We start from the raw sequence: 17,146 nt of genomic DNA on the forward strand, positions 1-17,146 counted from the left end.
GTTTACGAAGACTAATATTACTTAATTGTCATTGAATTCAATATCGCAACAGCCTACAGGATTTAAAAATATTTATAAAGAGTATTAATTGATGCTAAAAATATATATTTTAACTATCACTAAAAGTCATTTTTAATGAAGTATATTGAAAGTAATTTTTTTTTAAAATCTACTAATGAGAAAACTAAGAAAACTAAATGTTTTTATGTGGACAGATTATACATTAGGATAAGTTTTTTTTTTTTTCTGAAAATGAACAAATTAAGTAGGCCATCCTAGTTCAATCAAGGATGAAACATAATTACAAGTAGAATCCAATACATTAGTTGTTCCTCAATCATATTCTTTCTAGTTCTCCTTTGGTACCTTCTAGTTTAACATCATTATTATAATTCATTTATAGTACCATATTGTAAAATTATAAAATGACTTTATGGTCCATTAAGTCATTATTTCTTAGTCAAGAACATCAATTAAAGATGACTATATAAATCATTATTATATGACCCCTCAATTGGAGCTCTCTTCTTCCATTGTGTTCCCTTAGTTGAACAAATGTTTACAACATGTATCCAACTTTATCATTACTTGTTGAATATTAAGAGACTTTGCACCTTACTTTGCCACTATAGTAAATTAGTGGAGTTGTCTCTTTGGCTTTGATTGTCATTTTATTTGTTGACTTCTTTATTATTGCGTTCTTTTTACATATTTGATTTTTAATATGTTTTGCTTAAGTCGAAGGTTTATCGAAAACAATTTCAGTATTAAAAATATACTACCACATCAAATCGTGATTGTTTTCCCCTATAATGCATTTCTACTTTCATGGTTTGATATTCTGGCATCCTAGGGGTAGAGAAATGACACTGATTATTTCAAACTTAGAAATTAAATTACACTACAATAACGATACTATACGAAAGGTCTGACAGAAAAATAGCTTGATATTAAGATGATAAAAAGCTCAACACGATCTCATTTATATTACTTTTCAAACATTGATTCAAATTTCCCTTCTTAACTAAGCAAACTTTCGCATACATGTGGATAGAGCTTACACCTTGAAGCAAATGCTCGTATTTAGCGAATTTTAACGATACAATAACAATTACGTCTCAATTCCTGTCAAGTAGTAATATGTCCATATAAAATATGATAATATCAAAGATTCAAAATATATTCAAGTTCACTATACGTATACATACATGTATATATAAAAATAAAAAATGATCTCTGAAAACACCTGACAAGTCATTGGTTTCTTTTTCTTGTCAATTTTATGATAGCTTTAGCTCCATTCATGCATATCCTTCTTTTTCTCTCTCTCCTTAGATTAACACAAGCTAGTCAATCAACATACATATGTACTCTAAATCAGCTCCCCCACCACCTCTATCTGCCCCTAACCCCACAAAAACCCTCTCAAATAATTCTTTATATTTTATTTTTGGAGAAGTATTTTTGTACTATTAACTGCCTTAAAAATATTTTTTTACTTAGCTAACTAAATTTAATATATCTTTAATTTTTGCACATGGGTGAAATATATTCCTAAATTTTCGTCAAATTTAGGATGTTTTCAACAATTCTCTCTACATTTTAATAAGAATTCCATGTTTGTATAAAAGTTTGAGATCACTTGATATGTCATGTGAAAGATCAAGGAAGTATTTAAATTGAGTTAGTCAAGTAGAGGAGAGTTTTTATAAGGTTGTCAATAGTTTGGTTAAGAAACTAATAACTCACGCAAGTTTAAGGGTGTTCTCAATATTCCTCTCTTTTATTTATAATGATGATTCAGGTTTAAGGATGTTCTCAATATTTCTCTCTCTCTGAATCAGCTTGTGCACCTCGACTATTTTCAGATAAATTTCTTACTTATCTTTTAATATTAGTAAGCAAGCTTTAAAAAAAAAATCAAATTATCTATATGTAATCTAGTAGAATATTATGAGGTAAGGGTTCGGGGTAGTCAAAAGATGGGGGTTGGTTAAGATTGAAATAGTTTTTATCGAACTTGTTTTTTTTTACTCCTATTAAAAAAATTATTTTTTAATTTCTGAAAATAAGAGAAAAAATTTTCAAGAATAATATTTTAATCAATCAAATATTAAAAAAAATATGAAAAATATTTCTATCCCTAACAAAAACACACACAAACTACTTTTGTTTTCACTTTTTCCTTGGTATGTAAGAGGGTGTTGAAGGGGGAAAAGGAAGTCAAACAAATTGAGTGGAGCTAATATAATTGACCATAATATAATCTTATTAAAGATTTATTTTCACTTAGTGGGGTGATGATACTTAAATGAGTAGGAAATAATTGTTACTTATATTTTACTAGTTGGATTTTTTTGTATAAGAAAGGAATAGAGGAACTATTTTGCTAGTACTTTATAGGCAAATTCACATGATTATTTGCTTTGGACTTGTCTACTAAAGGAGAGGAACACATTGTAAAAAGTATCCAAAATAATTAACAACTCTAGCCCCACATTTGTCCCCCACTTTTAAGTACATAGATATATCTAGAGAAATTATCAAGATTTGTGTGTTTTATTTAATGCAAAGGAATCGAACGCTCGGAGTGATAGGTGAAGTATGAAACTCATGAAATTATAATAGTTTAGAACAGTAGAATAATGGATTGTTAAAGTATGTAAGTCGTAAATATATGATAGTTTAGATGTATTTTTTTTCATTAACTCAATTTTCAAAGAATACTCAAACTTCATAAAAAATATGAGATTTTTTTAAAAAAATGATCTATATATAGTCTTACCCTGTATTTAATCCTTTTTGCCTTTAAAATTGTATCTTATGTAAAATACTATAGTATTTTCAAAAAACGATATTTGGAAAAAGGAAGGGGGGAAAAATGAGGAAAGGTCATCTTCACATGACCTTTATGTAAATTTTTGTAATTATGACCAATTTTATATATTGAAAATCTTTTAAAATGAGCATGGTTAAAATGTGGTTGCCTAGGTATAAAATTGAATTTCAATCAAATAATTGTACCTCAATTCAAACTTATAGTAATTCACATGAGATCTTGATATTCATTTCACTCTATTTAAACATATCTATGTAGATTATCTTAAAAAGGCATTCATTTGGAATACAACAAAGTTTATTTACGTAGTACTCTCAATAAGATTCTTTTTATATCAGAATTTAAATTCGAGACATCTGATTAAAGATAAAATAGTCTTACTATGACGCCACAACTCACGTCGATACAAATCAACTTAGTGAAGGCCAAAGCCTTTTTTTGGTGAGAATAAGAATATATTTTAGAAGGAATTTTTGCCATATGGTGAGCTTATTTGAACAAAAATTGGTATTTATTCCCATACTTTAATTATTTAATCTTTTTTTTCCAAAAATAAATGTTCTTTTAAATTAGTTGTCATTCCCTTTTATTAGTGCTACCTTTTACAATCCAAATTCCTACTCCCACCAAATAAAGTAGAAGAACGAACATTTAATTCTCTTCTACGTAACCTCACTAAATTCATTTATATTCTTCGAGTTTAAGTTATATATACCAATAATATGTAATTAATAATATTTACACAAGTCACATCACTTATAAAATAATTATACGTAAATCTCTTGATAAACATCAAATATGGTAAAATGGGGAGGGGAGAATATAATTCTACTATTTATTAAAAAATTGCAATACATATATATATATATATATGTGTGTGTGAATGATTTGATTGTTTCTTAAGCTTTTTATAAGATTTTTATCTATCACTATAAAAAATGATATTTCATTTCAATTATTTCACTGAATGTTAATTGCGCTTTCATCAGCACAAATATTGAATAACTCAGAAGAGAATAAATTATAATTGGCCTACAAGAACTATCAAGATAGATCATGTTGCCTTATATAGGATCAAAAGAGCCTTTTTTGATGCCTCAAGACGTCCAATTGTGTTGCACTTTTCCATAAATCTAGTTCATCAACTATCATTGAAGGGCGTTAATGGTGCAACGGATGAGATCATTCTTTTCTTAATCAGAAATTTTGAGTTTGAATTTTGAATATGAAAAGATTCTTCGTAGATACTAGAGAAACGCTTCCATCCAAAAGGGTTATACGCCACGTAAATTAAATTAGTCAGACTTTAATATGGATATCGAACGCCTTAGGCAAACTAATAAACAAAAAAAACTTTCATTGAAGAAAATGTGTAGTGTTTTTTCTTTCTCCATTATTTTCTTTGGCTTTTTTGATGGTATAAATCACTAAAATTATGTATATTGCCTTGTATTGTAATTGAAGGCCCCAATGGCCAATATATTCCATTTCCCACTTGTCAAATTGATGTTAATAAAGTTATATATACCACCTAAACTATTTTAAATTTAATTTTTCTTTAGAAAACATTAGGGAAGAAATAGTAGAAGAATATATTTATAATTTGTTCTCGGCTACACTTTTAAAATCTATTTATTTTAAAAAGTATTTTTTTTTTGCACAAATTTGGAAAGTATCATTTTGTGCTTGTCTAAATAATTTGAAAAACACTTTTACAAATATTATGGCAACAAATTGTGTTTGGCCAAAATTTCAAAAGTATTTCTAGGAAAAAATAAATATTATTATTTTCAGTTTTTAATACTACTTGAAATTACTTATTTTCTTTCTAAAAATTTGATCGAATGCTTTAATTCTTTACATAAATATTTTTTAAAAATAAAAAATTTTAATTTTTTAAAAGCTTGATCAAATGGACTATAAGACAATAAAGAAAGAACATTTGTAACAAAATTTAACCATTGGATCCATACATTAATCATCACTAATACCATCTAATCAATAAGCTAATAAACATATAGTAATATCCTGTTATTCAACAATTATGTTAAACGTGAGACAATCATTGAAGCAATAATAATTAATTAGTTAATTTTCTTAAAGGTCATTTGCATAATATCACTCCAAAAATAATGGAATTATTAGCTACGAACTTAATTCATCATTGTTAATCCATCGTTAATTTGCTCGATCTTAAGCTAAAAAAGTACTGTGATATTTTTATTGTTAAATAGAAATAACAATGAATTTTATTGTTTAGCTGTAGAGTTTAATTTGTGTTGTCAATAAATTTTTTTTTTGTTTTTTTTTTAGTAGTCATGTGCACTTGGTCATGCTAAGATATTTTTGATTAATTATTATCCAGAATTTAAGGTGACTATATATTGTTGTGCCTTATTCAATAATTATTGTTAAAATATTATTCATTCTACTGAAAATTGGGTAGAATTAGCATAATAGAAACAAGATGATGTTTTACATATCCCCAAGGGTGTCTTTTAGTATAATAATTTGAGTAAGAAATAATCATAACATGCACAAGACCCAATGCAGGAGCTAAAAAAAGGTTGAGAAATAAATTGTGTAAATAAAAAATTTAATTTGATACTATATGTTACTGGTGAAAGATAACAGATATGTGATAAAATAAGTTAAAATATATAAAAATTAATCCAAATATCACGAATATGATAATAAAAAGAATTAATCACAAGTTGAAATCAAAATCATCGAATCCAAATTAAATCCAAAATCATTGAGCTCCAAATTATAACAACTAACAGATACATGACCCCCCCCCCCCCAAAAAAAATGAATGAGACTAATATGTATAATCTAATAAGTTGCTCGTATGATTTTACAAAAATGTCAATAGAGAACATGTATCGTTGAATTTTTCAAAAATAATGTATTTCAAAAGCTATCTATATTTAACATAAATACGATAATTAACTTTTTTTGAAAAATCCGAACAATAGAATTCATATGTTTAGCTCACGGTTGAAAACTTTCCATCTTGTAGAGTAATTCTTACTGAATTTGAGCATTTAATTTGTTATAATAGGTACAACAACTCAGTGGAAGGATGAAAAATCAATAACCTAACAAACTTTGGCATCATCTTTGATCAACCATTCTTGAATTTTGAGGACCCATGTCAATCAACAACCATATCTCATTCTTACATTTTCACCAACCTAACATTCAGTCAAGTGCATATATATATATATATATATCAAAGACGGACAAGTGACGATTAGCTGAGAGACCCTTGGACCAAATAAAATAGATTGTAGCTAGGTACAAATAGTTCGTCTAAGACAAATATGCATGCATGGTGTGTGAGAGAGAGTGTTTTAAGTTATATACATTAATGTCATAATTGTAAGAATCTTTTCTTACTTAGAATATATATATATATACATATATATATATATATATATATATATATATGTATATGTATATATATATATATATATGTATATGTATATAATTAAGGTTAAAATTACTTATTGAATTCCTTTAATTTTTCCGTTCTTTACTTCTTTATATTTTGAATTTTCTTAGTGAAAATTCAGAAACAAAAGGTTCGCTGAAAATAGGATTTTAGTTTTCTAGTCTGAATCTGATTTTTCCGAGCTGAAATCTAAATTTTCCCTTATACCCCTAGCTTGTTTACACCTATGTATGTCCTTCCTTCATAAGTTATTTTGGCACTTGTGGTGGTACTAAAACTTGGATGGACTCAAACTATGAGTGTCCTTTTATTTTCAACCCAATATTCGTAGCCCGTATTAGAACCTCGATTAAATCTGTATCGCGCATTGCGTGGTCCAGCTGCGGATGGTGCTAGCTCCAAATAGGATTTTCTCTACACCCAAGCTCCCCAAGCTCGAAAGTCGAACTCAAGACATCAGGTTGATGAAGCAGTTCCACTACTGCACCATATTGGCAACTATGAATGTCCTTTGCTCCTATAATAAAGGCTTTTGATTTTGTCCCTTGTTTGGATCACCCCATTGCTATAGAAAGGGGGATTGGACTATTGGGCTTTTCCTCTCTTCTGTTTAGGAGTAAAATAGTGTCACTAAGTTTACACAAAGACAAAAGTCTGACTAAAACCCAGAGTTGGATATAACAATACATGCAGAGAATAAGAGAAAAAAAAAAAGCTTTGCTTTTTTATTTGGATATATAAAAACTAGCCAATGGTCCTTTGTCATGATCCCCTCCTCTCCCACTCTACTAGTAACATATTCAAAATTTGAAGTTTACGAGTTCATATATCGACTTCATTAACATACACAAAGTTTTCAATATGTATAAAAGATCTAAGCAAGAAGTTATCAGGTTTTGTATATCACAAGTAATTGCACGTAGATCTTCCTTCATCCTTCATAGGTTTAAGATTTGAACTTCATGAGTTTGAGTATTACCAAATTGGGCTTCGGAAATGTGTATATAAGTGTATATATATGTATATAGTGTAAATAATTTTACGATATCAGATCATCTTTATATCTTGTATTGTAGATTTCCTTTGGATGACATGATGGTATTAAAAATTATTTTGTTAGTGCATTTTTTTTCCTATAATACATATATAGACGATTAGAGCCAAAAAAATTTACAAAAGATTCTTACAATGCCTTTTACCATATAAAGGGTGAAAATAAAAGTTAAAGAATTACTGTTTGTTTTATATACTTGAAATTGAAAAGAAAAAAAAGTAGTACACATTGACGGTTTCATATTTTGGAAAAATAAATAAATTAAAAATGCCAACATTATTCCTCTCCAATTATTGCAACCTATGTACCCTGATGAACAAGTCATGTATTATAATTGGTCACAAATTAATTTGGCCACCGCATATGGTTACTCAATTATTAGTTATTATTTCAAAAAAAAAATCTTCTTCTGATTTCATTTGGTTTTTTTGACAAAGAAAAGTATCTTTATGATATAATAATTACTCCTTTTGGTATCAATTTGTTAGTATGACATGAAAATTTAAAAAACTAAAGAGAACTCTTGAATCTTGTGATCTTCGTCAGCCCCTACTCTTAAGTTAGAGCAAGAAGCAAGGGATTGAGCGCATCTTTCCCCTTTCTATTAGTAGTAAGGTTATCAAAAGGCTTTCTGATTGCATGGGTGCTAACGCGACCTTCCTTCAGCTAGCTGAAAGGCACTTCAGCGTAAGATTAAGAGAGATACTTTCTCTTGGTGATCGATTCATTAGCAACGACGATAGGCGCAATCAAAACATTGCTAATATCATTATAAAAAAAATTGCGAATTACATGGGGATTTTCTTGGGAATTAGTATGAAAATTCGCAAGAAACTTACTTTTCATGCAAATTTTCATACTAATTTTCAAGAAAATCCCCATGTAATTTACAGTTTTCTTATAGTGAATGAGATCATCCTCCGCTCGCCGGAGAGATCAGTTTGACCAGGGCTCTAATCAGACTTCACCGAGTAATAAGACTATTCTATCTTATCTTTAGCTACTCAAAAACCTAAATGTGGATGTTTTTTCCCCGTCTTCCCAAACCAATTTACCTATTTGAGATGTATCCATGTGTGGCATGATAAGTCTTAAATTAAAGATACGTAAAATGTATCAAAATATTATTTGATTTTGTGATTTAATTGGTAAAAAACTGAAATTAAGGAGTTAGTCGAAAAGAAAAGATGTATTCTTAATAATAAACAACTTAAAAAGAAAAATAATACAAATAAATAAACCAGAAAAATAAAATTAAGTCTACATTTATTTATAATGAATATACTGGTCTAGACGCTTGAATCTATGTTGCACAAATGCAGAAAACCTTGTTTAAGGAATCTTCTTTTTTGTAGGTCATTTATGGCACGACTCGTGCAATTGCAGAGGATTCGAAAAAGGAATTAATCGTGACTTTAAACCTGTTCTTTCCATGACCCCTCTTAATTGAAACGAGACATGAGATCCAATACTTAAAATGAAATACAAATTATTTTGATTCAATCATACATCTTGAGATAAAGAAACATAAAAAATATGATGATCGTGCCCGTAAGACCTTGCTCCTTTCTACTTGACGTTCTTTATTTTCCTCGGTTTTTACCCTACATCTATTTTTTATAAATAATATACTGGTCTAGACACTGGAGTCTAGCCATGGGCTATGGCCCATTTTGATCGATCTAAAATTAAGGGTCGAGACTATTAGACTTATTCTACTTGCACTCGTGATAGGCTTAGTCGTAAGCCGCTATCATTAGGTGGTGGGTGCCTTTCAGAAGGTATAACTGACTAGCACATTAACGAGAGGAACAACTTGAAAAACAGGAGAGGCAAAGAACTTACACAAAACAAACACACTTTTATAAATAGACGCAACAGGAACAGAAACCAACAACATGACACAATTCAAAGTGCAGACACATAAAAGGCTTCTGGTGGAACACCAAAAGGCAAGACTAGTTGAGAAATTGCACACAGACGTTGCAAATCCCAACAGACACAAGTTTGGACGTATAAGTCCATTATTCTGAGCAAACAACAGACACTGAAATAAAAACAACAATACGACCCTCAAGACAACACTACTCCTTTCCTTCTTTCTCTTCCTCCTTCCAGCAGCCCTTCAGAACGGACTTGGGAGATTCACAGTAAGGAGTTCTAGTGAACTTCTGGTAGACAATGGAACCGCCTTTGCCAAACTCTTCTGGACTCCACTCAGCAAGAGAGTAGCCCTTAACATCAACAGAGCAAACACGCTCCAGTAACTTGGTAGCAACATCAGCATGCAGAGCAATAGAGAACTCAGCTGGCTCAAAACATGCAAGCACCCTCTCAACCAGGGGACCCAACTCAGTGGTTTTAGGATCATATCCAACAGATTCAAAGCTGGCATAGCTAAAGCCGTCCTCCGGGGTAATGTGAATGGTTGAAACAGCAGCTCCTTCAATAGAATTCATAGAATAACCACAGGGTTCAAACTCAAAATCACATATCTCAGACTTGGGGAGGATCTTCCTGATGCCAGATCTAACAGTCATGTGAGCAGCCGAACTTTCTTCAGTTTTGTAGAAGACAGATGCCTTCTCCCTGTTCAAACCAGTCATACACATCTCAAGAGTGTAAACAGGGTCATTACACTGAACAGTCCCAGCTGAGGCAGAGTAAACATGCCATTTCTGTGTTTTGTCGGGATTTCCCATAATCACAGCCTTGCTACCGGCAGCAAGCTTTCCAAAATATCCATCGAGGACAGCAACTTCTTCAGAAAAGTGGCGGTGAGGAAACGATTGAGCACCAGGGAAAATGAAGCTCCCACGGGTATACCTCACGTCTTGTACTTTGAGAGACAAGGTCTCAGCCAACCTCAGAATGGGCGGAATTGCAAGAAGCAGCTTTGTGGTGCCACATGTTTTGATGATTATCTTGTAAGAATAAACGAAGAGGCTCGACTCGGACAGCACATAGGAATCAACATAGTCATTTGACAGGTTATCAACAATGGTGCACTCAGCAGGTCCGAGAATTTCATCCAACTGTGCCTTTGTGAGAGATCGAAGTCCTTTTCCATTAGGATCAGCAAACAGACCAGGCTCGACGAAAGAAATTTCGAGCCTCTTTTCAAAACCTTCAAAACCAATGGCAGAAACTGGCAAGTCCATTTCCATTATGAAAAAGTTCACAACAGCAAAGGAAGTTAAAGCGGAAAATGTTCAAAGCAATGAGTGCAAAAGCAGGAAGTAGTAAAAGAAGGAAGAAAAGGAGTGAGGGTTTGACAAAAGAAGAAACTGAAAGCAAAAATTATTTTTTTGTTTTTTTTTTTGGTTGCGTCTATTGACGCTTTAATGAAGGAAGTTTAGGGAATATCAGGATGGTTTGCGCGCGCACTGCATACAAAGGTAGAAAAAGAGAAGTGTCAGTTACAATATTCTCAACTCTCATTATTTATGGCTCATGGGGATGGCGTTCTAAAACAAATGAGATCCAGATACTTACGTTGGAGTAAGCAGCTGATCTGAACTTCTTCACTCCGCCGTTTGGTCGAACGTCTTCAATGCTGTAGCCGAGGGGAGCTTCGTAAAATAAGGAACTACTACTACTAGACTTCTTTTTACCACCTTTTGACTCCATTAGATCATTCACCTGTACATGCCAACAACTTGTAAGTTAAATCCAGTGGATGCACAGCTAGACAATAAGAAAACTGAAACCCCAAGAAGGAACTGCAGATAACAGCCATAGAATTCCAAAATATTGAAAAGTAAACATAAATATTTAGGCAAGCGATGATTTTGACAACAGATAACTAATAACTTTTGGATGGGGAAGGTTTCCTCCATGAGATAATTAAAGTTGATGGATGATTAATGGAAATAGGCAGTCTTGTTACCAGATCAGGTGATATAAGGATTAGCAGGAACCAAATCATGTGCAAAAGAAAACATAACTACAGAGCTTAGAAAATACCTAGGAAAAAAAATACTAAAATTTAAGCCTTTGTGTCAACTATCCTTAAAGTAACCATGTGAATGCTACAGATAAGATTATATTTCTAAAAGTCAGATTCTTCATTTCATGATCAGACACGCACACACACACCCGTTCAATAGGAGCTGGAGATTAGTACAACTAAAGAAGACCTATCAAGTGACTCTTCCATTAAAAGGATTGAGGAGACTGAAGATTATAATATGCAGCTTAACATTCCAAATGGGATAAGCAGAATGAATTTTCTGAGGTATCACCAGGAAGAACTACAAAAACTTTTGCGAAATTTAAAACTACATATCATAATCCATATGGCAAAGCCATTGGTTCATGGACTTACGATCAAATATACCATATAACAACTATTCATTTAAGGTTAACATGAGTTAAAAAGAACCTTAGATTCAGAAACTTTATCAATATCACTACTTTAAATTTTAAAATAAGGAAAATAGACCAGAAGCTTTTGGTTGTAGAAGTTCTCCAAAATGAACAAATCAAGTCATCCAATTAGGAGCAGGTTCACGTAACCGTGGAAACTGACAAATCAAATCTCCCTTGTATATATTTTCAAAAAAGTTAACCTAAAAGATATGTAGGTCAAGTAAAGCTGCCAAAGTGGGTCCCTACTGTTTAAGCTTAAAAAAATGTAATCTTTGCAAAGCCTCCACAATAAATAAACAACTGTAGCTCAATCAATTTCATAAAGATAAAAATCTTTCAGGAATATGCAGGAAAATAACAAAAGAAAAAAAGACAAATCCCAGACGATAATTTAGTTTTAATTTCGGAATAAAGTGATTTTATTTTTCAAATAATGACCTTTAATATACCATCATTACTATCACAATCACAGATCCGTCCTTAAGAGGGAATGAAACATAATTAACATAATTTTCATACAGCAAAAGCTATTCAATCATATCAACACCAACTTTCACCATAAAGCAAGACAATCATAACCAAAAAGGTATTCAGAAAAGAAAAAAAACAAAATCAATTATCAAAAACTCAGATCTACTTATATAAACACAAATTCCTTAATCATTGAACACAAAAATCTAATCATATCAACAACATTCACCATAATTCATATCCAAAAAACGTAAATTCCAACATTTTTCAGAAAATATTCATAATGAAAACAACATTCATCATACTTACAATATAAATTTTTGATGTTTGTTCCAAATCCAACTTTTCCCAAACGAATCACAATCTTCCCAAATCCTACACAAAAATCAAAACAACAATCAATCAAATCACACAAACAAATCCGTCATCAACATAAACATACATCAAAAATCACAATTCATCGAGAAAAAAAATACTTACAGAAAATTCTTCGAGAGAAACCCTAGAAATTTGGAGGAGAAAAGAGTAAACAATAAGCTTTAAATTTGTTTAACACAGAATTCTCGTGAGCGTTTCTGAGAGGCAGCAAGTTGGCTATTTATATATGCTGAGATATCATGATTGGTCCCTGTATTTTTTGTTTAATTATATTTAAGTCCCTATACTTGCGTGGAATTTTCGCCCACATATTAAAATGACGATATTACCCTTAGATATCGACAAAACGGTAGGTATGTGGCTATGACTAGGAGTCTTATTAAAATAAAAATTTATTTATTTACCGAAAGTGACCTTATATTTAATTTAATTCCATATTAAGAAATTTAGAAGTTGTTGAAAATTTTTAATATATTTCTTTTTATGTAAAAATGGTTAATAATCTAATTTTTTTTTTCCAACTATGGAAAATATATTCATGATTCATTGCTAATTATTGAGTTATAGTTAGTCATTTATTATTTTTCCCCTTTTATTGAGTCATTTATTGTTTTTCCCCTTTTATTGAGTCATTTATTATTTTTCCCCTTCTATTAAATTGATAAAAATAAAAAAATGAGAGTAGAATAGTCTAGATTAATATCATAGTTAAATTATAAATTAAGATGAATATTATTGTATTATGTTGTTTACATAGTTATGACCATGTTTTGAGTTTAAAATATGTATAGGATTTTACGGTTTATTGAGGTGAATAAGTAATACATATAATTTTAAACATAATGTATTTTAATGAATTAATTTGTTTGTTTTTGTAATAGATATTCAATAATATGTACAAAAATCTAATAGACATATTTTATTATTTGAGTGTCTAAATAAAATTTATAAGTATCATTATCGATCATATGTGTGCTTTGTCATGTGGTTAGAGATTTGCGTAACTACTCCCTTTGTTAAGATATTTTTCATGATAAATAAAAAATTATTGCTATATAGCTAAGTCGAGTTTAGTGATTTTTAATTAAATTTATGCCACGTGATCACAAGTTGAGTGTTGTGATTTTTTATTTGATCAACTATGATAATATAGTTAGCATAGTTATATATGCTCTTGTATCTATCTTGAAAACATATAGCGATTTCGATAGATTCTTGGTTCAAATAAAACATATAAAAACTTGGATATATAAAGCAAATACTAGTAAATAAGTCATAACAAAAATAATGGTGAACAAGGTAATAATAACAACAATAACATATAATATGATAAATGAAGCCAAGACAATAATGAGATCGAAAAATAAGGTAGTAGGACGGTAATCAAATCAATACTTATAAGGAAATTAGACAACGTTTGACTATCTAATAACTTTCTATTTTAATCCTCGACCTCTAAATCTACCTATTAGGTTCATGTCCTCGATAAGTTGTAAATATGTCATGTCTCATCTAATTTTTTTCCCACCATGTCTCATTTAATCACGGTAGTTTTTTCAATACTTCGGTCTACCTCTATTATCTCTCCTCATATTTGCTATAGTCAACCAGCTCCCACACCTCCTCACCAAGCACTCGTATATCTCCTCTTCATATGTCTGAATCATCTCACTCTCGTCTCCCCTATGTTCACCATCGTAGATTCACTCCCCTTATCCCACATATTCTTATTCATAATTATCCTATATACGTTTCCTAGTATAATATGCCCACGTTCATCTCAATGTGCATCCTCATTTTATTACTTTCATCTTCTGTACATGTGAATTTTTGATCAATCAATACTCTATCTCATACAACATAGCTAGTCTAACGATCATCACTTTATAAAACTTACTTTTAAGACTTAGCAACACATTATAATGACATAAAACACCAAATACGAGCCTCTATTTTTATTTGTTAACATATCTAAAATTACACAAATTAAGTTGCTCTAGTTTATTTACTCATGCATTGTGATTTTCTATTTGATCACAAATTGAGTTTAAGTTCGTAATCACCCACTCATTACTTTGTGGTAGGTGACAATTTTCAAGCTCAAATTTATTATAGTGAAGGGGCAATAGGATGATGTGGATGGATCAAAAAAATTAAATTTCAATTAAATGGACAACTATATAATATGAGAAAACTAGAAAATGTGTTTTCTTTTTCCTGTTTTCTTTTGACTCTTTCTAATAAATAATATTATTAATATTAATGCAGAAAATTGATACACTTTTTTTTTTAGAAAATTGATACACACATGTTATGTGTGGAACTTCCATCAATATCACTTGACTTAATTCAATTATAGAGTTTTTAAGTTTCACGTCTTATATTAGATGGAATCTATTATATTTTCGCCATTAATCTTTTCTTCTTCTTCTTCTTTTTTTCTTTTAATTTTTATGTTAATATTATTTTTAAAAATCTAAATATTTGTAAGGACATTTGGAGGATTCTCATATTTTTGCTGAGGGCTAATGAAAAAAACTCACGGAAAAAGATTCGGTCAAGCATAATTAGGTCAAGTAACGTTCAATGGCTTTATAGATTCATACCATGTTTACTATATAATAATTTGTGGTTGAGATCCATTTAAATTATATACTCATTAATTATAATAATAAAAAGAGCAAAGCTATCAAATTTTTTATTTTTTAAAACTATCAAATAAAGCAATTATGTGTACCCAAGCTACTATTTTCATGAAGAGAATTTAAAGATTGACAAGAATATGCAAATTTTCTCACTTTTACCCGACAAACTTGTTCAGGAGTAATATCACACATGCTTTCTCCAAATTCTGAAAAAATCTCCAAGACTAGATCAAACTTAAAAACATAATTGAGTTCTAAATAATAATTCAGAACATGATGATACATTTTTTTAAAAAAAAAATACTTGATTGGAGGTTTTCGAATAATTATAAAAATATATTTATTCAGATTTTTTAAAAATTTCAGATTCTTTAAAATTACTATGATATAAAAAATCCAATACAAATACGAGGTTTGGCAGTTTAAAAAGTCGGAAGTCCACATATTTCTGTCAGTCTTATTTTTTTCTTAAAAATATTAGCTATGGTACACTCAATTGTTTTATTTGATAGTATTAAAAAATAAAAATAATTGACGCTTTTGTTATTTTTATTATTAAGATGAATATATAATTCCATAAATTATTCTACAGTTTACATGGCATAAATCTATAAAGTCATTGAACATTACTTGACCTAATTATACTTAACCGGATGTTTATCCAAAATTTACTTAGCTTAAGTAATATTGTTCAAACTCTCAAATTGCTTCTAGTCTACACTAATTCTATTCTTGGTTTCCCAAAAGAGGTATCAACTCGATTATAATTGAATTTGTATCCTGTAGTGCTTAAGCCGTGAGAAAACACTCTCTGTTAAGAAATTTTTCATATCAAGATTTGAGCGTCTAAATAAAAAAATAATAGTCTCATCTACTAAACAGTATGATGTGGTGATAGCCTATAGTAATTAATTGGTTATGTATAATGTTCAAAGTTTCTTCTAACTTCAAGATTAAGGCACTCCAAAAATTCATGCCACAAAATAATATTATTAATTATATCCACAATGGCAAATTGACAATTCACAAATATTAGCAATACTTCTTCATCTTTGCTTTCCAATTTTCTCATATATTCAAACAAAATAATGTTATTTATCCCTTGGGATCTCCAAATTAATATATGTTATATTTTTAATACTTTTTCTACTTGTTTAGACTTCCTTGTTTTCTTTGTAATTTTTAATTTACCCATAGTAGGTGAAGTTCCTAATGGAATTTTACATTAATAATTCGAAGTGAGTACGTTAATTTTAAAATTTAATGGAGATAAAAAAAAATATCTTGTAATTTTTTCCATTTATTTTAATCTTGTTAGATAAATCAATTATCTAATATTTATATATTATTAATGAAAGATGATAAATATTTCGTAAAATTAATGGAGATATCTCAGCCACAAGTACTACGTGGTCATAAAATTAGAAAAATGGTACATTGGTCCACACAATATAAATGTTACTTTAATTCATCAATGAATGACCAATTAAATTGTAGACAAATATACAACAAGAAGAACGTGTCCCTAATTCCATCCTAACTAGCGTCGAATATCGATATAAGTTACAAATTTAACAGAATTTAATATTTTTAAATATGAAGTATAGTGCTATATTTGTATAATATATCGTCATCGAAAATTAAAATATTCAGAAGTCTTAAAATTAATCTTAAGTGCAAAGGTCATAATATTCTACTTTCGTGATGAAGTATCTCATACCCACTAAATTAGAACAAATCTCCCATGCTTAAAACATGATAATTGAAAGATGCGTGTATTTAAATTTTATGAATTCATTCGTTAAGATTCTTAGTATTAAATTTATTATATTTTCAAAATTATGAATTGTAGTCTACATTTATTCCGATTCTAATATCTTGACTAATAAATTAATGTACCTATTAAAGAAATTGAGTTTAAATGAATGTGG

The 17,146-nt window shown here is 29.8% G+C and overlaps 1 protein-coding gene across 1 annotated transcript; it reads right to left on the reverse strand.

Annotated features, from left to right (window-relative positions):
• Positions 1-9,191: 9,191 nt before the first annotated feature.
• Positions 9,192-12,804, reverse strand: LOC107019800 (S-adenosylmethionine decarboxylase proenzyme). The gene is made up of 4 exons (XM_015220172.2): positions 12,673-12,804; positions 12,502-12,567; positions 10,846-10,992; positions 9,192-10,736 (listed from the first exon to the last, which is right to left on the reverse strand). The coding sequence occupies exon 4, from the start codon at positions 10,515-10,517 to the stop codon at positions 9,435-9,437; it is 1,083 nt and encodes a 360-aa protein (XP_015075658.1). The 5' UTR covers positions 10,518-10,736; positions 10,846-10,992; positions 12,502-12,567; positions 12,673-12,804; the 3' UTR covers positions 9,192-9,434.
• Positions 12,805-17,146: the final 4,342 nt, after the last annotated feature.

This window comes from Solanum pennellii, chromosome 5 (genome assembly GCF_001406875.1).
Source record: "Solanum pennellii chromosome 5, SPENNV200".
NCBI classification, from domain to species: Eukaryota; Viridiplantae; Streptophyta; class Magnoliopsida; order Solanales; family Solanaceae; genus Solanum; species Solanum pennellii.

Coding starts and splice junctions, on each gene's coding strand:
- LOC107019800 (XM_015220172.2), bottom strand. CDS start 10,517: ATGGAAATGGACTTGCCAGTTTCTGCCATTGGTTTTGAAGGTTTTGAA.